The following is an 18,626-nucleotide window of genomic DNA, read 5'->3' as shown; positions in this document are numbered from 1 at the left end:
ACATTTCTTATTCTGTTTAATATTTTTATTCAGTTATAATAATAATTATAATAATATTAATTAGTATTAGTAGTATATAGTCATATTGTATAAACTGTATAACCATGCATTAAGAGCCGTGGGGTGAAAACGTTTGAACCGAATGGAGATGTGTACATTTTTGTCTTATTTTGCCTTAATATCATATTTTTCATTTAGTACTGCCCTTCAGAGGCTACAGAAGATACTTACATGTTTCCCAGAAGACGAAATAAGTTAAATTTACTCTGATCTTCAAATTCAGAAAGTTTTTACCCCCCAGCTCTTAATGCATTGTGTTTCCTTCTGGAGCATCAGTGAGTGTTTGAACCTTCTGTAATAGCTGCATATGAGTCCCTCACTTGTCCTCAGTGTGAAAATATGGATCTCAAAAATCATACAGTCATTGTTGGAAAGGGTTCAAATACACAAAAATGCTGGAAAACAAGAATTTTTGGGACCTGTTCAGGACAAACAAGGGACTCGTGAACAACTATCACTAAACAAACAAACACAGCTGTGGATCATTCAGGTAACAACACAGTATTAATAATCAAGAGTATGCAAACTTCTGAAATGGGTCATTTTTATAAATTCAACTACATGTAAACATCTTTTATGTGAAATATCTTATTCAGGTCAGTACTAAATAAACAATAACATGCGTTTTGTATGATCCCTCTTATTTTGGTAAAATAATTAACATTTTTAATGATTCTGTTATATTCTATATATATACAAAATAAAATTTTAAATCACAATTGCACAGATTTTCCCAAATTCTGCAGCTTTTCTCTGTTTTTTTGAAAAGCAAGCCCTAAAAATGAATGTTTTCTGAATTTTGAATGCACTGCCAACAATTCGAAAGGATGACTTTGGTAGAACACCCATTCTGACAGTAAAAAACTGTCAGATTAAAGGGTGACCTTAATATATCTTTATCCTTTCTGACCCCCCCTCCACTTTCACATTCTATCACAATCTTCTTCCTACATCACTCTCGCAATCTCCTTCGAGTGCTTCTTTCTTCTTTTACCATCTTTCTTACTCTCAGCTAAACACCATCTGGCAGCTTCAACACCAGCATTTTCTCCCCAGAGTTTGAAGGAAAAGAGGGAACCGGAGAAAGCTTGGAAATAAGAGAGCTATCAAGGCGCTAATCTCCACACAATGCGGATAGACAGAGCCGCTTAACGGGATCAAATAGCAGCCAGGAGACACAGCCAGGTGATCATCCGCCCCCTCGCTCAAAAACACACATATAAAGACCCACAAGTGCCACAAAGAAGAGAGAAGAGAGGGGTTTGGGCAACAGTAAGTCCTGGAGGAGACCACCGAAAGAAAACAAACACGTTAGCGTGGGAAAGCAGTAAGACACGACATGAGTGAGTCAAAACAAAAGATGCTGCCCCCGCAGCCTCAATGAAGATGGTGATGAGGAAGTGACGAAGACTGACTAACCAGCCAAACTTTAACTCTGAACTCATAATAAGTAAAATGTTGATGAAAGAGCTTTATTGATATTATCTGTCTAGGTTCTTGCAGTCTGGACTGTATTTCAAAAGCAGGAGCCAATTGAGACTGCCTCGGCCCTAGTGCACACTGGTTCTGTGTTGGTGCTCAGAGACTGCTACTGTTATCCTGGCACTGCATGCAGTGCGGCCACAGGAAGTAATCAGCAATGCCCAGCGCAGTTCAGAGCCACCGTGCAGCGAGGAGAATTAAATCCATGGAAAAGGGCTCAGCTAAACATCACTCCTGAATAAGAGCCATGAGAATGTAATAACAAAGCAGCAGTGAGAAACAATAAAGGGAAATCCAGGCAGAATGAGAGCAAAAATGAGACGGAAGATCAACAGATGGCAAATGAAGATTTGAAAGTAATAATAATAATTTTATTTAAAGAAATAGTTCACCTAAAATGAGAATTACCCTATGATTTACTCACCTTCAAGCTATTCTAGGTGTATACAACTTTCTTCTCTCCGATGAATATAATCGGAGCTATATTTAAAAACATCCTGGCTCTTCCAAGATTTATAATGGCAGTGAATGGGTGTTGAGATTCTGAAGTCCAGTAAAGTGCATCCATCCATCATGAAAAGTATCCACACTGCTCTTGAGAGTTAATAAAGACCTGAACCAAATCAATGCATTTTTTAAGAAAAATATCAATATTTAAACTTTATAAATCGTAATCTCTAGCTTCCATTAACTGTTGTATGCGCTATTTGATCCCGACGTAGGTGAACGTGGTGACGAACGCGGAACTGACAAACAGGAAAGCACAGAGGAGAGAGCAAAACAAAACACCAGACACGAATTAAAAGTACAAAATGAGGATTTGTAAATGAAAATGTCAGAGGATTTCGATATAAGCCAAGAGGAGACTGTTTTTTCTTTGCTGTAAACAAAACTTGATTTTTGTGAAACTAGCATATTCCCACTTGAGCTTATGCTACGCCAACGTCCTACGTCATCCACTGCAACACCACTTTTTTAATGACAGATGCACTTCATTGGACTTCAAAATCTCAATACCCATTCACTGCCATTATAAAGCTTGGAAGAGCTAGGACATTTTTTTTTTATATAACTCCGTTTGTATTTGTCTGAAAGAAGAACATCATATACACCTAGGATGGCCTGAGGGTGAGTAAATCATGGGGTTATTTAGATTTTTGGGTGAACTATCCCTTTAATATTTATAATTTGTATTATTTATGCTACTATTATACTATTTTTACTTTGAATAAAAGTTAACTGAATGTTCCTGTTCATTTTGTGTATTTCATCAGTGTACTGTATATTCTAAAGAAAAAAAATCTTTCCATTTCTAATCTTCCATTAAAATGTAATAATGTTCTCCACATATTTTTCTGCTGATGTAACCAAGGCCGTATGGATGGGGAAGCATAATGATGAATCTGATTTGTGTTTGAAATGTAAATTACTCCACATTAACGTCTTGCTTGTAGAATTGTTGCATAAAAACAATATCACAATGTTGTAGCATAACAGCATTTTTGCTCATCTGATACTGATTTAATATCAAGGTCTGCTTTTCATGATACAAATCAATCAAGAAAAAGATGCTGGTATAAAAATTCAAAGGGTTATAGCAGTTCCCTGCTATCTAAAACTATTTTAATCAAAAATTTTCCAATTCATCAATATTTATTATACATGCTGTTTTACAGCCTTACATTAATTAAGAGATTAAAAGGAATACTTGTACTGTTAAAAATTGATTTGTCACACTGCAGCAATAAAAAGTTAATTAAGACAAAAAGTGCTTGGACACTTTATGGTTGTCAGTAAGACCACAAACCAGTAATATAATAATATATTATATATAATGATTTATGATAATCATTTTAGGATGCAGCTATAGTGTCAAAATCAAGATCATAGTCCCAATGTGAAACTAGTTGGTTAAGGAAAAATGAAAAAATAAATATGTAAAATTAATGTATGAATTCTAATTGTAGCCTAGCAGATTTTTAATTACAATATTTTTAAATAATATATTATTTACTAATAATATATTATTTAAACAAAAAAAAAATCACATTTCAAAATACCTATAAACAGAGAAAAGCAGAACACTTAAGTTTTCCATAACACTTTTGCAGAGTGAAAAGGAGAAGAATGAATAAAAACAAGTAAACAACCATGTGTATTTACTGTGACTGACACAAACTCACCTCTCCGACCTTCCCTCTTCATTCTAGCTGGGTCCTCGTAGTCAGGAACCCAGTTATACTCTACAGGCATAGAGATGGGCCTCAGACGACCTGAAAGCACAAACATGCTCATATACACACATCACTTCCTCTGTGTGTATGTGTGGAAAGACAGGGAAAAGAAAGATGGAAGTAAAATGACAGTTCACAATCCATTTTCTCCACAGACGCCAAGGTAAGTCTGTGCGAGTGTGTGTTTGTGTAAGACAAACTGTCACAGTTAATGTGTCCTCTCGTTTTCTAGGGAAGCAGCGGGCATGGAGTGTGTCAGCAGTTCTGTGCCACTGCAGAGGCTCACGCTGGCATTTAACGACTAGAGCTGAGTTCTCTGGTTCTGGATATAATGCTACACACACACACATTCACAACAAAGTGCAGCCCAGCTCCCTAGAGTTTAATTACAGAAAATCTGAAACCAACTCCCCTATGCAGGAAACTTGTTATAGACATGCTCGCTTTATAGACTTCGAAAAACATACAATCACACACAGCATTGCAAAACACGTAGGATAGTTTACAGAAATAATTTAGATTAGAAGAAGCTTCCCAAACCACTTCTTTAACTGGATCTAAAACTGATTTCTTATTAATTGTTTTCTGAACATAGTTATGCAACATAATTGGGTTAAAGAGTGTATCTTGGTAATTATGTGGTGTTTTATAATCAGCAGATGTTTAGAGAAGTTTGGTCTTCTCCTTGGATTAGTTGCTGGGTCAATATTAAGTCTCTCAGGCATCTGCTGTAAAAGCTAGCGGAAAATAACGAATCATTTTATAGTGCGCAGAAAGTCAGAAACAAATTTTTCCATGCAAAAAGTGTAAATATCCCTGATGTACCAGTTAAGCTTATACTGAAATGCGCTTATAGACAAAACTTTTTGTGCTTGTGAGTGTTAGTGTACCGTAAGTGGGTGTACTGTCTCGACGGGACGTTGTGGGTCCATGGTTGGGGTCGTACTCGTAGCAGTACAGGACGGCCTCTTCTTCCATGAGAGGAAATCGTCGTCTGTACTCTTGATCCAGGAATGAGTTTGGCGATTCTGACCCTTTTGCGACAGGTACTCCACCTTCACCCGAAAGACCGCATTTTTCATCTCTAAAAGCACATCATAACACAATATATTCAGACTATACTGTATGTACACTTTTTAAAACGTTGTCTATATCAATGTATTTTAAAATTAGTGCTGCCAATAGCCTTGTGGTTAGCATGCAGACATATAGCGCTGTGGGCGTCCCGAGTTCAAATCCTGGCTCGTGGACCTTTCCCGATCCCACCCACTTCACTTCCTGTCCACCTACACTGTCCTATCTAATAAAAGGCATAAAAATGTCAAAAATAAATCTTTAAAAAAAAATAAATAAATAAAAATTTGTTGATAGCATTTTTTCTGAAATTAATCACGATTAATCTCTGCCCCTAAGAGTCGACAAACCGTCAGTCAACGAAAATAGGCTTGGTTGACCAATATTTCAGAGGAAAAAAAAATTCAACAGGAAGAGGCGAAGTCACACAGTCCGTGACGGACAGATCATTAATGGCTGGTCTATGTGGTGAAACAGTACATTGGGCAGGACATCCAAATGCTCAGTATAAATAAAATATGTAAGCAGTAGCAACTTTACATGGTCGCTCAATCTAATGTTGTTTTTCCCTGACACATTTATAATCATTACTTCTGGCAAACTTTATGTGCATTCTTGAGCGCTCATTAGACTATGTAGGAAATTCAAGGCTAATTATTATGATTTAAATGGTTTATTAATAAACATGCAATTAGTCGACTAATGCTTAAAGTGAACGAGTAGTATTCGACCAGAAAAATACAGAACATACAAAAATTGATGAATTGTTGAAGAAGTTATGAATAACAGACCTCACAGTAGCTGGGTTATTAGGTTATTTGGCTGCTATTACTTTAAGAGCTGCCGCTGCTGAACGTGATGTGAATCTGATATGGATGCTCGCAGTTTCATTTGTGCTTTTCAATTTGCCTAAATTTTCAGCAGCCAGTCTTCAGTGTCACATGATCCTTTAGAAATCATTCTAAAATCCTGGCTCGGTGCTCAAAAAAAAAAATCATTATTATCAATGTCGAAAACAGTTGTGCTGCTTAAATAAAAATTGAAAAACGATTTCTGAGAAACCCTGTTCAAGAAACCCAAGTTTACTGGACCAAGCATTTTATTTTATCCAAATGTTACTGATTGATTTGAATTTAATGTTTTGCCACGATTTTATTTTTTTAGAGGAATCGTGACTTTGAATAGAAATATTACGAAATGTTAGAATTGTTAAAAATGTTAGCCAATTTGACAATATGCCAATGATAACAGCAAACAGAAAAGAACAATCCAACCGTATGTCAGCGCACGTGATTAACCGCTCACATGTCGGACAAAATTTCAAACCGGCATGCACTGTTTCAAGTCAGATTTTGATCGATCTGAGCAGCGCCGTGTTAAGTTGAACACACCTTTTGTGAATTTGGGAGTGGAGCTATCAAGATAGGGGCATTGTTTTGGGGGGTAGGGGCGTGTTAGTTTTGGTGATTTCAAATATTAACAGCTTTTCCCAAAAAAAAAAATCACACCTTTAACTTATTCCTGCTCACTTATACATATACCTATTCAGTTTTCTGCACTAGTATGAATTATGCCCATGCAGAGAGGTTACCTAATTAAAACAGCATATTCAAATATGCGTTCTTGTATCTAAAGTGCAGCAGAAAAAGTAGCAGCTTGTTTAATGTAAAACACCTTGACTAAGAATTCAAGAGAACTTCTTTAAATTAAAAAAAAATCAGCTGAAGTGTAAAGTTTGATGTTTACCTGGGTGTGTACGGCTCGGATGGAGGGGGCGGGATATACAGGTCTTGGAGGGCGGAGCTATCACGTTTGGAGGGTGTGCTGATGGTGCTCGTGGGCGTGGCCGAGCTGCTGGTTGGACTCCTGGGAACGACTGGCTGCTGGGCAGACAAGATGATTGGATTAAAGATCAAAGCTCACATCTACTATGAGCTCAAACTACTGGTAAAAACGTCTGAGGGCACAACTAAATGTAATAATGGAGCACTGTTCCAGGACGTGACCCAGACACTGATATCTGCAGACAGTCACAAGGGCGAGGGATAGAGATTAATAGGTCCCTGAGCAGCAAGACGCGGCGCAGTCCCTCTGCAGTGCTGTCTGCAGTAAACAGTGAACTGGGATCTCTGGGTCAGGATGCTTTGACATAATGAGTGGGAGTCTATGGAAACATTTGCGGCATCTCCAGAGAACACAATGGCTTCAGAGACAACAGACGTGTGATTAGTGTCTCCAGTGAGCTCAGCGAGAGGGGTTGTGACACAGACTGCACAGTTGGATGTACAGACATGACATGCACAACGAGGCACGTGCATATAATCAGTGAAATGGGCATGTGTGATGACAGCCGCCAAGATGGAGACGTACACAGATCTCTTTGGGGAAAACGGCTAAAAGTTTATTGTAGAGTCACAAGTCTAGAACCAAAACTTGAATCCTTCGCCAAAAGCCGATTAAAGCTAATCTGCTCTCTCTGGGACACAAACACTTTCCGCAACACTTTTAAGGCAGGTTAGTGATGTTAATGCGAATGACTTAAAAATCACCGCAAAAGCAACTCCGATATCCAACAGTTCTGTTTTTTACATAAAATAAACTGATTTCCATAGTCGTGTTAGAAATAAGACGTTTGAATGAAAAGCAACATGTAAGCAGGCAGGTGCATTATGGGAAATGGAGTCAAAGCGTCAGTTCCCTATCTAAGATGAGGCCAGGGAACGGGTGGCAGATAAAGGGGGAAAGTGCAGCCCAAAACGATGAAGCTTTTGGGACAGGGCGATCTGAATCCTACCTGCAGGGCCAGGGGCTTCCATCTCATGTTCTTTAGTAGGGCTGGGGCGGAGGTGAGCGTGCTCTGGGGACGCTTTTTCAGGGTCAATGTCACACCGGCAGGGTCCCCACGCAGAGAGCTTACCAAGTTTTTCAACTGCCAGCCCACCTACAGCAACAAACACAGGGTCAACATACACAGACTCGACAAGAACGCCACACAGAGACGTCACCTGACAAGGAGCTGTTGGGAAATGCTTACATTCGTCTCTATATTCGGTGTAACTATGTATCACACACACATTCACTTCCTGACACAGTACATGTTGATTAAGTTTACTATGTGAAATGAGTGTACACTAATGAGGTGTGATGTTTGCTAAACTTTTAATTGATTCCAAAGTCTACGAAAGAACTTGACATTTCATGTAAAAGTCAATATTTGAGTCTTTGGTTCTTCATAAATTATGTATAATCATGAATTCTGAAGTATGCAAAATGAACCAAATGCCTAGCGTGGAGAAAAATTATGAAATAATTCAGGTAAATGTTCAAATGAATGACAATACTGACTTTATTTTAATAACTAAACATAAAAGATAAACATACAAACACTGGCTACATATTTTTTGTTGTTGAAATATTTATGTCACGCCGTTATTAAAATGTTTACCGAGCCAGTGAGTGGAGCTAGTAGCTGGAGGCAATTGTTTAAATATAATTCTAAGATAATGTGGCAGAGTATAGGCAAACTCTACATTTTTAAAGATGTTTACATAACAGATGAATTATTAAACTACAGTAATTCACAACATTTCACAGTTTAGTAATGTAATAAGGCTGTGCGGTGTACCACAAGGGAATTTATGATGGTTAAAATGTACTGTTAGATGATAAAAGGCCAATTAACCATGGTAAAAAGTCATTGTACATCATTATTGACCCAAGTGGCTTGACTCAAATGGCAATAGCAAATAGGTCTTTACACATGAAAATATATAGTTGTCATAATATTTTAGGAATGGGGTCCCTCCAAAAGGGATCATAATATGCAGAGGCATAATATTTTACAGATCAAGGTCCCTCAAAAGGGCATCATAATTTGGAGATCTGTTCAACAATTTACTTTATTATATCTGAATAAAATAAAATAAAATATAATAAAATAAAATAATGTCTTTACAAATGAAAATATATAGCTGTCATTATATTTTAGGAATGGGGTCCCTTAATAGGGGATCATAATATTTGGGGATCGGTGACATCAAATTTTTTAAAAACCTGTGATAAAAAATACCAAGGTTCAACAATTTATTTGTAATTATTTATGAATAAAATAAAATAAAAAAAATAAAAAACAAAATAAAATGTCTTTACACATGGCAATACATTGCTGTCATAGCATTTTAAGATGTTCAACAACTAATTTAATTATTTAGGAATAATTTAATTATTTATAAAATAAAATAAAATAGGTCTTTACAGATGAAAATATATAGCTGTCATTGTATTTTTAGTAAAGGGCCCTTCAAAAGGGGATTATAATATTTGGGTATCAAAATATTGATCAAATATCCCAATGTTCAACAATTAATTTAATTATTTAAAAAAATGTTTAATTGTTTTGATTTGATATGCAACAGAAACTTTTAATATACAATTCAACTACAATTAAAATTAAATTAAAATACTAAATTAAACTCTACAGAAAAAAACCCTTCTGAACACAAAAATCAGTCTATGAAAAGACCAATGTTGTATATTATTGTGCTTCTCTTTAAACAATATGCACTCACACACACAAAAACATTTGTTTTTCTATGATATTAGGAACTTTGATTGATTTACATAGTTATACAAAGCTGATACTCCTAAGCTAACCCTCACAGAAACCTTTCTGCATTTTCAGACTGTCTTTAAGACATAATTCATTATGTTTATTAAGCAGTTTACTGTTGGCTGCTCCCCAAAATGTAGGTTGTTTGAGGTTTTACTATGCTTTAATATCCTAGTGGGGACATTTAGCATCCACAGTGTGGGCAAAATGTGACCCACACACAGTTTAGAACTAATTAAGCATGTCCTTCACAGCCTAAAACAAGCACAATACACAACCACGTACACACACACACACACACACACACACACTGAGATGGGCTGGATATTCATACCTGATCCTATAGCATATGGAGCCTAATCTCAGAGGTTACATATAGAGCAGCTCCCACAATGCACCATTCTTTAACGCCTGCTGAGGTTGTTCTTGAGCGTGAACCGCTCATTGTTACGGTAATTGTTTGTCTGTGTGTTTTTCGCTACAAGCCGAATTCGTATCGCTTATCGCACATTAGAGGCGCTTTTATCCAATTATGAAGGTGACAACAATCTAATTACATGAGGATTAATGAGGCCTTAGTCTTGCTGATTTTTCATCACAAAACAAGCTCAGCATCCCTCACCACAGCGACAAGATGACTTAAGACAAACTGATGTAGAAGCTGAATTCTAAAACGAAACCCAAAGACCATCTTAAATCCGAATAACAACGTCAGAAGTCATTGTGATCAGAGATGATGAAGAGGGAACACTTAGCTTTGCCGTTGCTTCAACTTCATAAACCATGCCACCACTTGAGAGCAAAATTCAAATATTCAACAAATTATTCAGCACCTTATGCACATCAAACACTAAGGAAGTAATTTCAAACAGAATTGATTTCACAAGCTAAACTCCACGCGCAATTACTTGTACACAGACGGACGCAGAAAAGGCTCTTTATCAATTATTTGAAGGGAACTCCACAGGGTACGATCACTGGAGTGCCTATTGACGCACTCCATATGCACGCGAAAAAAATCTCTCAAATTCGACCATCCTTAAAAACACACTCCACTGCCATTCATTACATTTACAGCCTCTTATGCCCTTTAAACACTCTCCGGTTTCACTCAGAAACGCAGCGTAACACACTCTGAATTCAGTCAAATTGGAATATAGTTGCCCTAGTCATAGAAATGATCTAAAAATACACCTGGTAGTGTTTTAAACCTCTTGGTGCTTGAACAAGGACGTTAAATTTCTCAAATTCAAACGCACCTCATTTTCTGTTCCATACTTTCATACACAAACAGGCTGGAAAGAGGCAACTGCTGTTGAATGCCAAGTGGGACTTACATATATAAGGAAAAAACTGATGGAGGGATGGATAGATGGAGGATAAAATCGAAGAATAAATGAGCCAAATGGATTGAGTGACTAAGAGAGACTGACACTCACCACTGTCTGATGGTTCACCTGGATGACCTCATCACCTGCGTGGATCTTCTTACAGCGATCTGCTGGAGACTAAGAAAAAGACAGAAAAATGAAAAGAGGGAAAGAACCAGCTGTCAAATGAAAAAGCAGTACTTTCATCTAATGCTAAATGCGGTCATCTGTAACAATTTACATTGCATTCTGGTCTCACGCTGCTTCTTAGAATACGTTAATACTAGTGCGTTTTCATTTTAAAACGCATAACTTTTGCTACGGTTACGCCTGTCATTTACACCAGTGGTTTCCAACCATGTTCCTGGAAGCCTCCCAACACATTTTGCATCTCTCCTTTGTCTGACACACCCAGGTCTTGGAGTCTCTACTAATGAGCTGATGATCTGAATCAGGCATGTTTGATTAAGGAAAACATGCAGTGTTGGGGGGCCTCCAGGAACGTGGTTGGGAACCACTGGTTTACACTACTCCGGCATTTTCGACCCTCAAAAATGGAGACTTGCATTTCAGTGTAAACATACTAAACAGACACTTTTGAAAACGATGCCATGGCTGCCCACATTCGCTCTGTGTATCCTTAATGACCGTGTAAACAATAACATCATGCTCATTTGTTGCGTCTCATTTCGGAGGCTCATTTAAAGAGGTCATCAGATGCCCATTTTCCACAAGTTGATATAAATCTTTAGGATCTTAATGAAAAGTCTATAATATACTTTGGTTAAAAATTCTCAATGGTTGTGTAAAACTACACCCTTTTTACCTTGTCAAAATGAGCTCCGCAAAAATCATCCCATTCTGAGGGATTGTTCCTTTAAATGCAAATGAGCTCTGCTCGCCCCGCCCCTCTCTTCTCTCCATGCTCTCGAGCTGTGCTCGGTGAGACAGTTCACCTTAGCCACATTTAGCGTGTTTAGCCGCGAAACTTGCTAATTAGCATGTTACTAGGAAAGGTGATTGCAGAGATTCATAAAAAAAACCTTATACTTCTGCTGTAAGTGAAACTGGATCACGAATGATTTGCGTGAACATAGAGGCATTTATGTAGATCGGGAGGCACATTCCCTTCACAAACAAATGTAATCCACTGCATCTTCAGCGGCTCAGATGTCAGGAGTAAATGACAACCACTATGTTCATTATTACATCCAGCAACACAACATCTCAATCGCTCAATCTGAGATATTCTTGTTTAACTTACATCCCTGCTCTGGCATCGAAACAATAGAGGTTGGACTGTTACAGCTGATCTGAGGTAAGACGCTCATGTCAATCAACTATCTATTAAACAATTAAATTGCAAAACAAAAAAGAGAAATTACAGTATTTTTACACCACAAGGAATAGCAGTCAATTTTTATTATGGTTACTTCTCTTAAATAACATATCCTTGATGATGTATGTAGCCTGAATGGTCAAGTGATGTGTTTTTGCTTGTATAGTGTAGACGAAGATCGTTTCTGAAATGCAGTTAAAACGCCAGTGTAGACGAGGATTGTTTTCATTTCAAAATACTGTTTTAAAACAAAAACCCACTAATGTAAACAGGGTCTTATGGTATTTGGTTAAAAATACAGAAAAAACTGTAAAATTGTGAAATATTATTACCATTTAAAAGAACTGATTTCTATTTAATTTATTCTTGTGGTGACAAAGCTGAATTTTCAGTAGCCATTACTCCAGTCTTCAGTGTCACACGATTCTTCAGAAATCATTCTAATATGCTGATTTGGTTCTACAGAAATATTTCATATCATCAATGCTGAAAACATTTGTGACCCTAGACCACAAAACTAGTCATAAGGGTGAATAAAATGTTTTGAAACTGAGATTTACAGATCATCTGAAAGCTGAATAAATAAGCTTGATGTTTGAATGCTAGGATAGGACAATATTTGGAGATACTATTTGAAAATCTATTTGAAAATCCGGAATCTGAGGGTGCTTACTACTAATTATTACTAATATTATTAATCAAAAATGAAGTTTTGATATATTTACAGGAGGAAATGTACAAAATATATCCTTAAAACATGATCTTTACTTAATATCCTAATGATTTTCGGCATAAAAGAAAAATGGATAATTTTGCCCAATACAATGTATTTTTGGCTATTGCTACAAATATACCCATGCTACTTAAGACTGATTTTGTGGTCCAGGGTCACATTTGTGCTGCTTAATATTTTTGTGAAAACCATGACACACTGCCCGTTACTTAAACGTTTAGTTCACCCAAAAATTAAAGGTCTGTCAATAATTACTCACCCTCATGTCGTTCCAAACCCGTAAGACACAAATTAAGATATTTTTGATAAAATCCGAGAGCTTTCTGACCCTGCATAGACAGCAACGCCACTGACACGTTCAAGGCCCAGAAAGTTTGTAAGGACATCGTTAAAATAGTCCATGTGACATAATTTTATGAAGTTACAAGAATAGTTTTTGTGCGCAAAGAAACCAATAATAATGACTATTCACAATTTATTCTTTTTCATGTCAGTCTTTGCTGTGCTTTTCATAAGAGTGCCATGAATGCATGTGGAGCTGCTGACGCAAGAGCAGTTCCTTCAGTTCCTTTAGTTCATCATCTGTATATTCTAGTTCAAATAAGTAAGGCTGGACAGAAAATTGAAATCATTAGACATGTTTTTGACTGTTTTATGTACAGCGTGCATTTTCTGCTGCTTGTATGCAAGGCACAGCGCATCTGGGTCTATTTTAACGATGTCCTTACTACCTTTCTGGACCTTGAACATGGTAGTTGTGTTGCTGTCTGTGCAGGGTCAGAAAGCTCTTGGATTTAATCAAAAATATCTTAATTTGTGTTCTGAAGATGAACGAAGGTCTTACAGGTTTATCCATTTCACATCCATTTAATCTCAGCGTGGTCTACAATATGCCGCTAAAACATGATATATGAAATACATATCATGGTGCTTCTTTTCTATGGGTACTGCATACTGCAATATAGCGGGTGATTTCCACCCACTATTAGAGCTACAACAAAAACTAAGAGCTTTCAGTCACATGATCAGTGGATCTTTATTTAGAGCACTCCTGTCTGTTTAGCTCTTTCTTTCTCTCTCTCCTGCTCTTTAATTTGAGCGTGTGCAGTAACAGCCGTACAATCAATTGCTGAGATTCATTACTTTTATCTGCAGCATACAGGACATTATACAAGACACATGAATTAGAGCGCACACATTAACACCGACTGGCTCTTACCCCCTCTGTGGTTCCCGTGATAACGTGAAGACCATCATATGTGGATTTGATGTACATTCCCTTAGGATATAAAAAACACAGTAAGAAATTAGTAGACTATAATGAATAATCTCCTGATCTCTTCCTTCTGTCTCATGCACACATTAAAGAACACTTCAAAATGATTTTAGTCTATTCATGTGTATATAGAGAAGTGAAATTACTTTTAATGAAAGAGTGTTTTAACACAAGCATGCATACAAACACATATTTGCTCATTAGTACAAAGATCAATGTTGGGGAAACGACTTTGAAACTGTTTGGCAAGATACACAAGCTGCTTATAATTACAATTAGTTAAGAAACAGTCATGCATCTACAGTGTCACTTGATCCTTCAGAAATCATTCTAATATGCCGAGTTGGTTCTTAAGAAACATTTCTTATCAACAATACTGAATAATGTTGAATATAACAATTCTAAAAAAAATGAAATAGAAATATTTTTTTAATTATGTCTTAACTGTCACATTTGATCAATTTAATGCATCCTTGCTTCATAAAAATATTAATTTATATATAATAAATCCTACTGACCCCAACCTGAACAGAAGATTATATATTAGTTATTTTTAATTATATATATTATTTTAAATAACTACACTGACCAAAATTATAAATGCAACACTTTTGTTTTTGCCCCCATTTGCATTGTACACAAAAGGCCTATTTCTCTCAAATATTGTTCACAAATCTGTCTAAATCTGTGTTAGTGAGCATTTCTCCTTTGCCGAGATAATCCATCCACCTCACAGGTGTGGCATATCAAGATGCTGATTAGACAGCATGATTATTGCACAGGTGTGCCTTAGGCTGGCCACAATAAAAGGCCACTCTAAAATGTGCAGTTTTACTGTACTGGGGGTGTCCAGAGGGGTCCAGAAACCAGTCAGTATCTGGTGTGACCACAATTTGTCTCACGCAGTGCAACGCATCTCCTTCGCATTGAGTTGATCAGGTTGTTTACTGTGGCCTGTGGAATGTTGGTCCACTCCTTTTCAATGGCTGTGCAAAGTTGCTGGATTTAGGCAGGAACTGGAACACGCTGTCACATACGCCAAACCAGAGCATCCCACACAGTGGGTGACATGTCCGGGAAGGGGGATTGCTGGGCATGCAAGAACTGGGATGCTGACATCAGCAAACCGCTCACCCACACAACGCCATACATGCTGTCTGCCATCTACCTGTACAGTGAAAATCAGGATTCATCCAAGAAAAGAACACCTCTCCAAAGTGCCAGACGCCATTGAATGTGAGCGTTTGGCTACTCAAGTCGGTTATGACGACGAACTGCAGTCAGGTCGAGACCCCGATGAGGACGACGAACATGCAGATGAGCTTCCCTGAGATGGTTTCTGACAGTTCGTGCAGAAATTCTTTGGTTAAGCAAACCGATTGTTGCAGCAGTTGTCTGGGTGGCTGGTTTCAGACGATCTTGGAGGTGAAAATACTGGATGTAGAGGTCCTAGGCTGGTGTGGTTATACGTGGTCTGTGGTTGTGAGGCCAGTTGGATGTAATTCTCTGAAACGCCTTTGGAGACGGCTTATGGTAGAGAAATTAACATTCAATTCACGGGCAACAGCTCTGGTGGACATTCCTGCAGTCAGCATGCCAATTACATGCTCCCTCAAAACTTATGGCATCTGTGGTATTGTGCTGTGTGATAAAACTGCACATTTTAGAGTGGCCTTTTATTGTGTCCAGCCTAAGTCACACCTGTGCAATAATCATGCTGTCTACTCAGCATCTTGATATGCCACACCTGTGAGGTGGATGGATTATCTCGGCAATAGAGAAGTGCTCACTAACACAGATTTAGACAGATTTGTGAACAATATTTGAGAGAAATAGACCTTTTGTGTACACAGAAAAAGTCTTAGATCTTTGAGTTCAGCTCATGAAAAATGGGGGCAAAAAAAAATAGTGTTGCGTTATAATTTTGGTCAGTGTAATAGTATGTAATATGTTATAAGATTTTTTTTAACTTTAATAAATAAATTAAAAAAAATAATGATAAACAGCGGTAATGGTCAGTGGCACAGTACAATTGTATGTGATCTTACCAGACCCTCTGTAGGTTTAATATTAGCCAGTTGAACCACCTCTAGATGTGCCGACTGAGAGACCAGGGGGTCTGACGACAGTGAAATGATGTGGTCACATACTCCAGACAATGTCTTACACTTTTGAGAAGAAAAAAAAAGAGAGACAGAGCGAGCATATCAATTATTTTCTGCAGATATGCTGCACCGGGCAAACATTTATTAGGTATAACTCAGCCTCATAGATATGATCAAATTTAGGTTTAATGTTCCGTGACTACAGAATGCATCTTTAGCTGAAGTCAATGTTCAGCTTTTGTGGAGCAGTTTTAATAAACAGTTGCAGTTCTGAAGCCATTTTCTATGGGAAAAAGACAAGGACTAAAGCTATAGGTTGGTAAGGTATAACTATGGTGATAATTTGCTTTGGAAAAGGTGCTGTATTCATTGGCAGAAAGTTGGGTTGCATAAAGTTTTCATCCTAGTTTAGAAGAGTTCATATCAAGTTATATCTTTTTTATCTTCCCCGTGTGTTCATCAGTCTTCCCTGTACTCTCACCCTTTTTCTTTCATTATCTCAACAGCGTTATATCAAACTCAGCGATTATGATCAGATTTCACCTGTCTGGGATATTGCTGTAGTTCACTCAAGGTGAAGGAGGTGGGAATCGATGTTGTTTCATTTCCTGTTAACCACTGCACTATTCCTCTGCTCTCCACTTTTCTCTCAAGCTTTTTACTGGCATGACTGTAAAGTAAATTACAAAACCACTAAGGCTTTCAAGAAACTTTTCAAAAATAGTAAGGAAGAAGCAAACAATGTTAAGAAAACTACAATACATAATTGGAAGGAAATACTGCATCTATCTATCAACCAGTGGTGGACAAAGTACACAAGTCAAGTACTTGAGTAAAAGTACAGATACGTATAATAAAATATTACTCCAGTAACAGTGCTCCTCTTTCAATTTTACTCGAGTGAAAGTACAAAAGTACCCGATTTTTTATGTACTTAAGGAAAAAAGTACTGATAGATTTATTTTGCAATTTTATATAGGCTACTTAATATAATTTTATAATAGCACACACTTTTTAAAAACCTACTGCTCAAAATACCTGGGATTTCCCAAAATAACCACTATATACTATATATATATATAGTAATTATATTTTCATAATGATTTTTTCCTTTCAAACATTGTCTGTGTAAAAACACCCCTGGCCAAATCCCCCCAGAGGGCATCACTTCCCACTTCAATAATTACTGTAGTTACCATGTTCTGAACATCACATCCTTTCTTTTTCCAGATATTTTCTTTAAAAATTACCTCAACTTAGCATCAGCTAGCTTGTTAGCTAGACAGTTAGCATCAGCTAACAACATTTACTTATTTTCAGTATGGTTATTAATAAACATTCATATCTGTCTATTCTAGTTGATCCAAACAATAAAAAATTTATACTGTTGCTAAACAATATAAAAACAGACGTCACTTAGGGTTACATGCGTAGCATTTTAATAAAACTGCTAACGTTACAGCAGCGGGGAATACGAACTTGCATGAGTTATTTTATTTAATCTGTTATTTAAATTTTTCGTTTTTGACGTAAAACAGAGACACTGATGTTGATGTGTCTGAATTCAAGCATTTCAGAAACAGATCACCTTTTAGACATCTTTTTTACATGCAGATGTAATTCACAAACAATGGACAGCTTTGACGTAAATATGACTTTCAGTTACAATAATTAATCCTTATTATTCTAATTTGTGAATGAATCGTTTGGTGCGATTGGCGAATCAATTTAACATGTTCATTGAAAAGAATCAATTTGTTCATGAATCAGACACCGCTTCTGCGTCTCAGAGCACGTAGCAAAGGAGTAACGATATGTTTTATAAAATGTAGTGAAGTAAAAAGTATGATCTTACGCTTTGGAATGTAGTGAAGTAAAAGTGAAAGCTACTCAGAATAAAAGTACTCCAGTAAAGTACAGATACTTGAAAAATGTACTTAAGTACAGTAACGAAGTACAACTACTTTGTTACTGCCCACTACTGCTATCAACACAAAACACCTGTATGTCTGTCTATCTTTCTGTCTATCTTTTTGTCCGTCTGCCTTTGTCTATCTATTTATCTGTCTGTCTGTCTATCTATCTATCTATCTATCTATCTATCTATCTATCTATCTATCATTCTGTTGTCTGCCTATCTATCTGTCTACCTGTCTGTCTATCATCCATCCATCTATCTATCTATCTATCTATCTATCTATCTATCTATCTATCTATCTACCTATCTATCTATTAGTCTATCTATCTATCTATCTATCATCTATCTATCTATCGTTCTATCTATCGTTCTATCTACCCATTTATCTACCTATCTTTCTTTCTATCATCTGTCTCTGTCTATCTA

General features: G+C 37.0%; 1 protein-coding gene across 11 annotated transcripts in view; it reads right to left on the bottom strand.

Moving 5' to 3' along the window:
• cnksr2a (connector enhancer of kinase suppressor of Ras 2a) overlaps positions 1 to 18,626 on the bottom strand; it is a 101,783-nt gene that overhangs the window by 33,261 nt on the left and 49,896 nt on the right. For 4 of the 11 annotated variants that reach the window (XM_051098023.1, XM_051098029.1, XM_051098021.1 and 1 more), the window contains exons 6-12: positions 16,226 to 16,345; positions 14,121 to 14,180; positions 10,899 to 10,967; positions 7,645 to 7,791; positions 6,597 to 6,730; positions 4,667 to 4,860; positions 3,726 to 3,815 (exon numbers count right to left, since the gene is read on the bottom strand). In XM_051098023.1, the coding sequence (XP_050953980.1) occupies positions 3,726 to 3,815; positions 4,667 to 4,860; positions 6,597 to 6,730; positions 7,645 to 7,791; positions 10,899 to 10,967; positions 14,121 to 14,180; positions 16,226 to 16,345 (814 nt within the window). Of the gene's footprint in view, positions 1 to 3,725; positions 3,816 to 4,666; positions 4,861 to 6,596; positions 6,734 to 7,644; positions 7,792 to 10,898; positions 10,968 to 14,120; positions 14,181 to 16,225; positions 16,346 to 18,626 lie in introns of all 11 variants that reach the window. The other 7 variants (XM_051098018.1, XM_051098022.1, XM_051098024.1 and 4 more) reach the window with 3 other exon arrangements.

The sequence above is a fragment of the Labeo rohita genome, chromosome 24, assembly GCF_022985175.1.
Source record: "Labeo rohita strain BAU-BD-2019 chromosome 24, IGBB_LRoh.1.0, whole genome shotgun sequence".
Classification (NCBI taxonomy): domain Eukaryota; kingdom Metazoa; phylum Chordata; class Actinopteri; order Cypriniformes; family Cyprinidae; genus Labeo; species Labeo rohita.
The sequence above is the reverse complement of the archived record's forward strand: the minus strand, read 5'-3'. Positions and strand labels throughout refer to the sequence as shown.